Source organism: Camponotus vicinus, unplaced genomic scaffold (genome assembly GCF_025532165.1).
Source record: "Camponotus vicinus isolate PSW18456_S1 unplaced genomic scaffold, iyCamVici1.0 SCAF_6, whole genome shotgun sequence".
NCBI lineage: Eukaryota > Metazoa > Arthropoda > Insecta > Hymenoptera > Formicidae > Camponotus > Camponotus vicinus.
In genome coordinates this window covers 18,837,080-18,849,178 of record NW_028141978.1, presented here as the reverse complement: position 1 = coordinate 18,849,178, position 12,099 = coordinate 18,837,080, and the positions used below count along the sequence as shown (strand labels likewise).

Here is a 12,099-nt window from a genome sequence, read left to right as displayed (position 1 = left end):
TTTAAAAACCATCCCTTGGGGGTGAAATTTAATATTTTAGAAACGGTGTGCTATAAAAATATTAAACCTGCTCCGTTAAATAAGACTTGTAGAAAGACTAATTTATCGTATAATAAAAATTTTTTAAAATCATCCCTTGGGGGTGAAATATAATATTTTAGAAACGGTGTACCATAAAAATATAAAACCTGTGCCGTTAAATAAGACTTATAGAAAGACTAATTTACCGTACCGTATAATAAAAATTTTTAAAAATTACCTCTTGAGGGTGAAATCTAATATTTTAAAAACGGTATACCACAAAAATATAAAATCTGTGCCGTTAGGTGAAATTATAAAAACAATAATTTACCATATAATAATAATTTTTAAAAACCACCCCTTGGAGGTGAAATATTATTATACAAAACATAGTATTATTTAAACTACAAAAATTTTATATTAAACAAAGTTGATGTGCAAAATAGTTTCTTAATTGTCTACAAAAATGAATGATATCCTAAAAAAATACCTTTTCAAAAAAAGGTAAAAAAAGAAGTCGTCATCCCAGTAATAAAAAATTATTGTAAAAACCTATTTTACAAAAAATTATTTTACTAAAAAATTGTATTAAAAAAAAAATGTGCAAAATAGTTGTCTACAAAAATTAGTGATATATTTAAATAGAAAATTGCGTCGAAAATAAAAGGATGCGATTTTATTTTACCTTGATCAACATATGTGTGTCGGATGTGATGATTGACTGCCGACAAATAGCTAGATGAAGGAAAAGTTATTATCTTTATATTTCTATCGAAAGTTATTAGATATTTGTCGTAAAAGAGTCAGAACCGATTTCTTACAACGATCGTGAACAGTTGACTCATGTAGCTCGTATATATTAATGTGCATTCGTATTGATTCGGTACGACAAAATTTATCACATTGAATTTGAAAAATTGTTATATAAAAGAAAAACTTATGCAATTTTTAATAGAAATAATTTCATTGAAAAAAATTATTGTACAAAACAATTGATTTAATTTCTTATAAGGAAATATTAAAATTTAAAAATTTATTTAAAAATATCAAAAATTAAAAATTAATGAAAAATTAAAATTAAAAAAAAATTTAATTATTAAAAAAACTCGACGCTGTCAAATTCACCAAGATACTACCGTGTTTCTTAATAATATATTGTTTAACAGCGTCAAGTTTTCTTAATAATTAAATTTTTTTTAAATTTTAATTTTTTATTAATTTTTAATTTTTGAATTTTAATATTTTCTTATAAGAAATTAAATCAATTGTTTTGTACAATAATTTTTTTCAATGAAATTATTTCTATTAAAAATTGCATAAGTTTTTCTCTTATATAACAATTTTTCAAATTCAATGTGATAAATTTTGTCGTAACGAATTAATACGAATGCACATTAGTATATACGAGTTACATGAGTCAACTGTTCACGATCGTTGTAAGAAATCGGTTCTGACTCTTTTACGACAAATATCTAATAACTTTCGACAGAAATATAAAGATAATAACTTTCCTTCATCTAACTATTTGTCGGCAGTCAATCATCACATCCGACACACACATGTTGATCAAGGTAAAATAAAATCGCATACTTTTATTTTCGACGCAATTTTCTATTTAAATATATCACTAATTTTTGTAGACAACTATTTTGCACAATTTTTTAGTAAAATAATTTTTTGTAAAATAGGATTTTACAATAATTTTTTATTACTGGGATGACTTCTTTTTTTTACCTTCTTTTAAAAAGGTAATTTTTTTAGGATATTCCTTACACGATCTATAAGATAAATATTTAATTTAATAAAGTATAAAAATTGTACTTTTTATTTTACCTAAATTTTTAATAAGTGTTTGTATATAACTTCCTTCGTTTTGCAAAGTACATATGTGGATATCATTTTTTTTTTTTTGTGACGAGAGAGGGGAAAAATGCTTTTTACGCACACCTCGGTCCCCGTAGACCGAGGTAGTGTGGGACTCGGCCTATTTAGCGGCCCCTACCCACTAAAAAAACCCTCTCTTTACGCTCCTCCTGGAAGGCTTGATTCCCGGGCGGTACCCGCTTACGCATTACCCGCCTGGGAGCCTATGCCATGTGGCCGTTAGGCCCCGTCCTTTCCGGGTATCTCTACTTTCAGGGTATCCTCCAGCATGTATGTGTGTGTATATGTGTGTGTGTGTGTATGAGCGATGTTTATTTGTTTGTGTGAGGTGTGTATGTGTAAATGTAAATGTGTGTATCTGTGTGTGTGTAAGGGGTGTGTGTGTGTGTATGATTCTGCCTTAAGATATCTCCAGTCAGTTAAACTGTCTGTTCAAGGGATCGTTACCTATTTCAGATAATTGCATTATCTAGGTTCCGCAGTGGTCCAGCCGGTGTGTGTAGGAGTATGTGTATGGATGATGTATGATGTGTGATGTGAGATGTGTGTGATGTGTGTGATGTGTGTGAATCCCTTCCCCCCATACCCTACCCCAGATTCCCTACCCCCCTACCCTCTCCTACTCCGACCCTCCACCCTCCATATACCCTCCCCTGTGAGTGTGTTATGTCCAGGTGTAACGTGTTTTGTGTGTATGTATATATATTGTATATATGTGTATATGTGTGTATGGTATATATGTGTGCGTGTGTGTATGTGTGTATGATGTATCGTGGACCTCCTACTTCCTGTATCAATTTCAGGTAAGTTGTCATAATTGGGATTAAGTCTCTGTATTTAATTTGTGTCTGTGTCAGTTTCATCCTCGGCACTATCTTCTACTATCCAGCGCTCGCGGGCGCGCTCCTCCTCTTCTTTGGCGAGCATGACTGTCTCCGCGAATGTCGTAAATGCGTCCCATTTTTCTTCGGACTCTAAAATCTGCCGGAACACAGTGTCGATCGATAAGTCTTGACCGATAGAGCTGTACAAAAGCTCCCTTTGCTCGTTCCAATTCACACAACGCTGAAGGGTGTGATCCGGGGAGTCATCCTCTTGCTCGCAGAAGATACACCTGGCTGTCACGGCTCTTCCAATACGATAAAGATATGATTGGAAGCAGCCGTGTCCGGTTACAAGCTGAGTCGCATGGAATGTTAATTCCCCATGCGTCCTCTCCATCCATTGATCCAGAATTGGTTCTATGGCTCGGCACGTACGTGCCCCAGCTACGTCTCGGCGTTGGAGAAGCAATTTCCATTGCCTTCTTAGTAATATCTCCTCTTCTCTCTTTATCTCCCTCTCTTCCAATTTATTCCATAATTTCTGCTGTTTAAGGTCGTGGACGCGCAGAAACACCCTACGAAAATATGCCGCGTGGATGTCGGCCGGAACGATCCTTGCCAACAAAAGAGAAGCATCGGCGGATATTGTCCGATAGCCGGCTATAACTCGAATTGCGACTACGCGTTGTACGCGACGTAGTTTGTCTCTAATTTTCCTATTAACTGTAGATTCGCTCCATATTGGAGCTTCATAATTCATAATAGATCCTATTACTTGAGCGTATAATCTATGCTTCCTTTCTCTAGGGCCGCGTAAATTGGGCATGAGTGCGCCGAGGGCGCGACTCACCCGAGAAATTTTGCCCTCTATATAATTAAAATGGTCGATGAAGGACCAGTCTTTGTCTAATATCAACCCAAGGTACTTGATAGAGGGTTCTATAGCGACAATTTCGCGGTCTATATATATACTGTAAGATTTATTGTACATATTGTATATACTTTCTTTAGCTTTAGTATTGAAAACTATTACGCCGGTTTTATTAGCTGCGATCTGCAGCCCTAAAGCTTTAATTCTACTAATAACCTTACTTACTTGCAAGTTAGTTTTGGCGATAGCCATCTCCATTGTTGTCGCTTTTGCCATTACGAGAGTATCGTCGGCATAGCCAAGCACAAAAGTATCGTCTTCGAGAGGAGTTCTCAGTACATGGTCGTATGTTATGTTCTACAGGTCCGAGGACCGATCCCTGTGGAACCCCCGCAGTGACACTCTTTTTGACAGTAGTGCCCTCGATAGTGGGATACTCTATTTCCCTGCATGACAGGTAGTTGCTGATAATTTTTTGCAAATACTGCGGGAATCGTTTTTCTTTTAGCACGTTCCTGATGTTACTCCATCGTATGGAGTTGAACGCGTTTGTGACATCTAAACTTAAACCTACAACGATCTCTCCGTTCTTTCTTGCATCCACGACAATTTCCTGCACAATCAGTAACGCATCACACGTTGAGGTGTGCTTACGAAAGCCGAATTGGTTTACTGCGAGTTGCGATTCCGGATGGTTTTCCATCCAGTCCTGTATTCTACCTTCGATTACACGCTCCAGCGTTTTGCCTAACTCGCTTAGTAAGCATATAGGTCTAGCTTTAATCTCTGGGGAATTAGATTCCCTTTTGGGGATTAGTATTAGTTAAGGGATCTTTTCCACATCGTGGGAAGATGCCATTTCTAAGACATTTATTGTACACATGTACTAATTCTTTTAAGAATTCTGACGGAATTCTTTTGAGAAAAATGGACTTTATCCCATCGATGCCTGGGGCTTTATTAGTACCTACATTCTTTCTCAAAATGTTATTTAGCTCTTCAATACTAATATTGTACTCTTCGAGCCAAGGTACATCTATGTCATCTTCGGGTATTCCGTCTTCACAGTGAGGATCCTGCGGAAACAGTTTACAAACTATATGTTCAAGGACTTCCAGTGAAAGAGTTTCACTAAAGCTGGGACTACTTCGTCTTAACTTTTTTAGAACTATCCGGTATAGAAGACCCCAGGGGTCTTTATCGATCGATTGGATAAGCTCATCCCAGGCTTTAGCTTTAGCCCTTTTTATTTCTGTACATAGTTCTTTTTTAATTATTCTATATTCTTCTTCTCTTTCTAATATAGTATTAGTATTAATCTGTCTTTTCCGCTTTTCTTTTTGCCATCGTCTTCTAGCTAGATTACAATTTTTTCGTAACTCTGCGATGTTTTGATTCCACCAGTACGTACTCTCTTTGCGTACAGGGCCTACCACAGGCATGCTATAGTTGCATGCATCTGCAATCGCTTCTTGAGTCCATATGGCCATTTTGTCTATATTTTCTTCTCGTGGGTGTGATTAATACAACGCCAAATCAGAGCTTCTCTGAAGCGGTCGATATCCATTTTCTTATACGCCCACCGAATATATTTCTTTTTGCGGTGAGACATTCGAGAGTTCTCGTCTAATTTGATCTGAAAGCGGATATCAGAGAGCGATTCTAGCTCCATGACTCCCCAGTTAACAATTCGGGATTTAATACTTGGATTGCACCACGTCAAGTCCACTATCGACGAGCCTTGCGGTCTCATACAAGTGGGCTGATTGCCGACATTGACGATAATTAAATCTCTGCTTGCACACCACCTTTCCAGGCGATCGCCCCGTGAATTAGTATGGGGACAACCCCATAACGTGGACTTTGAATTAAAGTCACCTCCAAGAATGATGTTATATCCTTGGGCATCCATTACATTATCGTCTAATTCGTCCAGGAATTCCTCGAATATGGTTTCATCAACATTCGGCGAGATATAGCAGCATATTACAACGAAGTCTCTCCATTGTACAGAGATTGAGAAGCGGCCTTGTTTCTTTCTAATACTTGTATTCATATGACCATTCATATTTCGGTATATGCAAGCCGTATCATTTTTGTTAGAGGACCACATTGGGTCCTCTGGAACTCTATATGGTTCCGTAATTAATACCATATCTAGGTGATATTCCTTTTCCATCTGCAGTATGAGATCTTGCGCAGCCTTGCAGTTATTCAGGTTTATTTGCAAGAAATTTATCATGTAAATATGTACATATATTAGGTCGTAAGCTAGATTTGTAAGTACCCCTGTATAAATATGTAAGAACACAAAGGTATTCACTCCAGCTCAGCGACTTCCATCTGTTCGTCGGCCCTCCGCGCAGACGATCCTTGTACCTTCACCGAGGGTGTCTCGGTAATATTTTCAGGCCTAGATGTTACAGAAGGAGGGCTACATAACTGTGCGGCGTCAGAAGGCGGACTGCTGATAGTGTCCTTAGGAGGAGTATTATCTACGTTAGTTTCGGAGCTTGTGCGAGGTGATGGGGGAATCTTTGCCGCTTTGCATAACTCCGTTCCCATGCGGTGGTTATCCGGCAGACGTCTTTCTGCACAAATCATACATTTTACTTTATTTTTACATATGCCTGCTGTGTGACCGGATTCGCCACAGCAAAAACATCGTCCAGTATAATCTTTATTAGATTTACATTTGGACCGTACATGGCCAAGACCCCAACATTTATGGCATTGAATTGGTCGATTCGGGAGTAATTCAATTGATACTCGTGACCAGCCGATCTGTATTTTCTTTTTTTCAGCCAATGTCAGTGCAGCAGTCTTGGGACATTTGGCCCAAACGATACCATCACCAGATCTGTTTCGTCCTATCTGTCCAACTGTAATTTCAGTTGATTTACAGGATCCTTCAAGGGCTATCGCCTCTCGAACTTCGTCGGCAGAGATTGATTCGTCCAGTCCGATTAGCTTTATTTCTCCTTTTATATTGGGGCGGAAAACTTTCGCCACTCCTGTGAGCATTTTACTCATCTCCGCGGCTAGAAGATCAGCCTTTTTAATATTTTCAGGACCGGAGATCTCGATTATCGTGGATCCACTTATTCCTTTCCTGATCTTGGGATTTTGGATATCTAAGTCTTTTAATGAAATATTCTCACGTGCTCGTTTGAGGGCATCCGCATACGAAAATTCAGCACTGCTACCTTTGATACTGATGGCAGCTGTTGAAGGGATTCGCTTTTTTTCTCTCTTGATCAAATTTTTGAAACTTTGCCGTCTAGACATTTTTCAATCCTTCTGCCGAATAGGCTTACCATCTCTTCCGACGGTGAACCATTCTTGTCTTTCTTGTACCTGATCTTGCGGTAGTTGTGCGGTTAGTCTGTAATTATGTGTATTGTTCTTTTTTAATATACTAGCATAAGATAACCTTTGCTCCACATGAGTATCGCGGGGAGGCACCAATTGCACGTTTTCTTTTAATCGGATTTCCGGCCGTGATCCAGCAGTCGTTGCTGCATTTCCATTGCCAGTGAAAACCATTGTTGGGATCCCCCGACTCGTGCTGAGTACCCCTTCCAAGGGAAATACATCATGTCTAATGGGTGGCATGTTTCCAGACGTCATATTCGCAGGAGGTATATTCTCTCGATCTGATGTATATGTCAGTCTACTTTGTATTGAAGGATTTATACTCCAATCGGCTCCTTCGTTTAGCTTCCGCTTTTTATTCATAGGAGGAGACCAGGACTCTCCGAACTTAGGCCAGTCATCTCCGCCAGTCATTCTATACGCATTTTGGAGATCATCTTCAAGTCGCTGAAATGCTAACGTGCTCTCAGAAGGAGAATCCTCTTTACTGGAGGTTTGAGTCGCTCCCTTAACTGTCAACTTTCTTTGCGACCTAGGTGTTGTGGGAGATCCAACCTTCTCCTTTTCGAAGGATACTCTCTTTCTCTCTTTTATCTCTTTCTTTTCCGGTGTGTCGTTACGACGATTTTCTCTGTCTATGCTTGCACGAATAACTTGCATTTCCTTCTGTAGCTCTGCTTTCATCTCCCTATTTTCTTTCCTAATTTCTTTATTTTCCCTTTTTAGATCTGCGATAATCTCTTGGAATTCACTGCTTTCTCTTTTCCTTCTTTCATCTTCCTTGTCCCTGTCTTTTTTACTTTTCTTAGCATCCTCTAATAGCTCTTCTATTTTGGCTTTAAGAGAACTAGGATCTCCCACGGCCTCCGCTTTATATTGGAGCTCACGCACAAGCTCTCCAAGCCCATGTGTACACTTGCGGAGCTCTCCGCTCAGACCGCCCTAAATTCGTCCACACTTAGTACGTATGAGCTCAATGTTGGAAATATATTCCAATGCTTGGGCACACACATCAGCGGCTATCATAGCCCTAAGGAGCTCTTCATCGATATGTTCGGGAGCAATTCCGGTCTTCTTAAGGATCTCCTGTTCCGCGATTATGGGGTCCACAGCTTTTGCTTTTCGGCGTGATCGGCCGACCTTACCCCGTCTATCCTCTCTATCTGTGCCAGATGGGGCACTATCTGGATTGGAGCCAGTTAGGACTTCACAGTCTTTACTCATTGTGTCGGCATTATCTAGAGCCGAGATCGGGGTCCGCTGCCTAAGTGGACGAGCACGAAGTCTGGGACCCTTAGTCGTATCCGATGCGCTTTCATCCAGTGAATCCGATTTGAAATTGCGCTCTTTCTTGCGCTTAGTCGCAGTACGGGTGGGTGCGTCCTCGACTTCCATTTCCGTTTCAATTGGAGGTTTGGGATTCTCTGTAAGTGTCTTCTCCTCCTCCTCAATATTGACCCAGCTTATTGGGGCTTCTAAAGAAGGGATCTCCATAGTTGTTTCAGGACTGGGAGTCATAATTAATGTATCACTAGTGCCTTGGCGTGGTCGAGCTAGTGGTTCTACCGTTGTCGGAACTGAGTGTTCCATTGGTGAGCATTCCGTAACATTAATTACAGTGCTCTCTTCCTCAGGAAATGTGGTGACGGTAGCCGTATCCGGCGCGGTGCCCGCCACGTACACCGCGCGTTGCCCATCGTCGGATAATGACGGGCGCGCAACTGGGACGACATTGCGCATCTCGCCAACCCCTGCCGTATCCGACCCGGCTGGGGTGGTAATGATCTTCTCTTTTGGCTCCATTTTCCATATTGTTTGTGCGTTTTTTAACCAGAGTGCGCCTCTCTGGGGTGATTTTAAGGATCACCATCCTCATTCATACGACATATCAATACACACATACCAGGGAAGGAGGGGTATGAGGTAGGAAATAAAGGAGGGGTGGGGAAGGAATAGAGAAATGTAGACAGGATATCTAGGGAAAGGAGGAACACCTAAGGAAGAAAGTGAGGGGTCAGGGTGTTATCCCACCCGTCACGGCACCCTTCAAGCCGGGTTTGAAATCAGGGTTTTCCTTCCCCTATCCGCTATGGGCCAAGGCGCCCGGAGGGAGCGGAACCCCCCTTCCTCCCCTTCCGGGGAGGGAAGTGCAATGTGGACTCTTAGTCAGCCGCCCCGGGCCCCCGCGCCCCCCCGACGCGAAAGCGTCGAAGTGGGGGCCCGATGGGCCCGGAGACCCGAGGCAGCCTAAGCCTCTCCACCACGACAAGGTGGTCCACCTCGGAGAGGAAAAATAGAGTCCCTAATTCACTAAGGGACCCGCTAGCCCCGCTTAGTCTGGGGCCCTTCCTTCTTAGCCCTCTCGCCAGGGCTCTTTCAACACTTGTTGGCACAGAGGACTCCCTCATCACTGGAAGACCTCCGAAAGGAGTCATGCGCCGCTAGCCTCTCTCCGTTGTGTCTTAAAGAAGGGAGGAGGAGGACTCCCTACTCGACGGACACTCCTGTTGGGAGGGGCCCCCACCCGCTGCTGTCCCCCCCCGGCTGTGAATACACCCGCCAGGAGGGACCCTTCCCCGGCGAGAGGGAAGCAGCGCCGCCCGTTGGACGAATATTCTCGAGTCCGCAGGTCGGACGATCAGCAGGAGTGCGTCTATCACCCTTACCCCTTGGAGCACCGCCAAACCTACCCGGACCCCTATCGAAGGGGAGAAGTTGCTCTTGGTGATTACATGCCAATACACCAAGGGCCCCGATCGCTTCCGCGTTTTTATACGAGGGGGAAGGCGTACCCCTGTTGGTCGGATATCAGAGTCGGGACTAAGTCCGTCGTCCTAATCCGCCACCTACCCGTGTCCCTGCATCCGCCTTTTTATACGAGGAGGAATGCAGACTCCTGTTGCTGGCCATATCAGCCTCTAGGTCAGTAGACCTGTCACCTGATATGACCGCGCCACTCGACAGCAACCGAGACTCGAATTAAGCGTGCATCCGGATTTCCGGAGGGTGATGCACCACCCCTCATCTCTCCTTCCGCTTTCGCCGCAAAGGAGGGTCTCCTACCCGAGCCCTTAGCAAAGGGAAGATATAAGCTGTGGTGATCTTCATGCAGACACACCATCAGCACCGTACGCTTCCGAATTCTTTTAACAAGAGGGGAGGCGCATCCTCTATTGACGCATCCCGGGTTCAGGACTCTATAAGTAGAGTTACTCCTACAAATAGAGGTGCAATTCCGTCCCCCTAATGTCGCCACCTACCCGTGTCCCTGCATCCGCCTTTTTATACGAGGAGGAATGCAGACTCCTGTTGCTGGCCATATTAGCCTCAGGGTTTACACCCGTCACCTAATATGACCGCGCCACTCGACGGCATCCGTGACTCGAATTAAGCGTGCATCCGGATTTCCGGAGGGTGATGCACCACCCCTCACCTCTCCTTCCGCTTTCGTCGCAAAGGAGGGTCTCCTACCCGAGCCCCTAGCGAAGGGGAGATATAGGCTGTGGTGATCTTCATGCAGATACACCATCAGCACCGTACGCTTTCGAGTTCTTTTAACAAGAGGGGAGGCGCACCCTCTATTGACGCATCCCGGGTTCGGGACTCTATAAGTAGAGTTAATCCTACAGATAGAGGTGCAATTCCGTTCCCCCAATGTCGCCACCTACCCGTGTCCCTGCATCCGCCTTTTTATACGAGGAGGAATGCAGACTCCTGTTGCTGGCGATGTCAACCTCGGGGTCAACGACCCGTCACTTAACATCACCGCGCCACTCGACGGCAACCGTGACTCGAGATAAGTGTGTCTCCGGTTTTCCGGAGGGTGAGACACCGCCCCTCAGTTCACCTCCCGCTTTCGCCGCAAAGGTGAGTTTCCTACCCGGACCCCTCTGGTAGGGGAGACTTGTCGTGGTGATCTCATTGCAGATACACCAGCGACCCCGAACGCCTCCGGATTCTTCAAACCTGGGGGGAAGGCGCACCCCTGTTTGACGCATATCAGATTCAGGACTCTACGAGGTAGCAGTCCGTCCTCCTAATGTCGCCCCCTACCCGTATCCCTGCATCCGCCTTTTTATACGAGGAGGTATGCAGACTCCTGTTGCTGGCGATGTCAGCCTCGGGGTTCTACGAGGTAGCAACCCGTTACCTGACATCACCGCGCCACTCGACGGCAACCGTGACTCGAAGCAAATGTGCCTCCGAGTTTCCGGAGAGTGAGGCACAACCCTCTTTCCCACCATGCCGCATCCACGTCATGATGATCCTTGACCTACCCGGGGCCCCCATCACGCCTGACCGCCCGAGATGCTGGATGAGTTCACCGACATTCCATTGAAGCAACATGGCTTAAGGACCGTACACGATAGCCCCCGCCCCGACTCAACGGGCGTTCATCCGCCTTTAAAGACGTGACCATGGCGCCCCAACCGACGCCGGCTCCCTCATCCAACATCAACATCTATTACGCCCTTTGGCGTCTGCCACGTAGCAGTTCAAACGGCTCTATCCCGCACGCACCCTCTCATGTGCACGACGCACACACCCATCCACACACCCTCACCCATGCCCACACACTCACACACACACACACACACACACACATACCCCATGGGTGTCATTAGTCGAGGTGGTCTCGCCTCTGGCCCGGCTGGGTGACTAAGTCACCCGAACCAGTCCCTCGGGCGAGGTCCCGACCCACACCCATTCTTCCCCACTGAGGGACGCCTCACAGCAGGAGCACCCATTGTTCGGCACCCTCATCCCCAGCGGGAGCACCCGCTATACACACACCTTTCATCCATAGCCCAGGAATTAGAAGGGAAGAAGGGTAAGGTTGAAGGGATCAGAAGAAGAAAGAATAGAAAGAGAGAGAGTAATAAGAAATGAGTCAGGGCGTTCTCCCGCCCTTAACGGCACTCGGTGGACCGGGCATTTGAAGTCAGGGTATGCCATCCCCTATCCGTGATGGGCCATACGCCCAAGGCCACAGAAAACCTCTTCCCGCTCCCGCCAACAGGCGGGAAGCGAGGGAGTGCAATGGTGTGCTCTTAGACCCTTTCTCCGAGGAGAATGGGAGCCCCTCCACCACGACAAGGTGGCACACCATGGAGAGGACATATG

At 44.5% G+C, this 12,099-nt stretch overlaps 3 protein-coding genes across 3 annotated transcripts; all 3 read right to left on the bottom strand.

Moving 5' to 3' along the window:
* Positions 1 to 2,742: 2,742 nt before the first annotated feature.
* On the bottom strand, positions 2,743 to 3,555 carry LOC145973799 (uncharacterized). Its single transcript, XM_083103372.1, has one exon. The coding sequence runs from the start codon at positions 3,553 to 3,555 to the stop codon at positions 2,743 to 2,745; it is 813 nt and encodes a 270-aa protein (XP_082959498.1).
* A 277-nt stretch (positions 3,556 to 3,832) lies between these two features.
* On the bottom strand, positions 3,833 to 5,090 carry LOC145973798 (uncharacterized). Its single transcript, XM_083103371.1, has 2 exons — positions 4,568 to 5,090; positions 3,833 to 4,386 (listed from the first exon to the last, which is right to left on the bottom strand). Exons 1-2 carry the CDS (start codon positions 5,088 to 5,090, stop codon positions 3,833 to 3,835), a joined length of 1,077 nt encoding a protein of 358 aa, XP_082959497.1.
* Positions 5,091 to 5,095: 5 nt separating this feature from the next.
* Positions 5,096 to 5,842, bottom strand: LOC145973797 (uncharacterized). The gene has a single exon (XM_083103370.1). It carries the CDS (start codon positions 5,840 to 5,842, stop codon positions 5,096 to 5,098), a length of 747 nt encoding a protein of 248 aa, XP_082959496.1.
* Between the last annotated feature and the right edge of the window lie 6,257 nt (positions 5,843 to 12,099).

What these genes read in the sequence shown, in the direction of transcription:
- LOC145973799 (XM_083103372.1), bottom strand. Translation starts at nt 3,555, where the DNA reads ATGCCCAATTTACGCGGCCCTAGAGAAAGGAAGCATAGATTATACGCT.
- LOC145973798 (XM_083103371.1), bottom strand. Translation starts at nt 5,090, where the DNA reads ATGGCCATATGGACTCAAGAAGCGATTGCAGATGCATGCAACTATAGC. An exon ending in CATTTTGAGAAAGAATGTAG is followed by an intron (nt 4,387 to 4,567) that starts GTACTAATAAAG and finishes CTAATTCCCCAG; the next exon opens with AGATTAAAGCTAGACCTATA.
- LOC145973797 (XM_083103370.1), bottom strand. Translation starts at nt 5,842, where the DNA reads ATGATAAATTTCTTGCAAATAAACCTGAATAACTGCAAGGCTGCGCAA.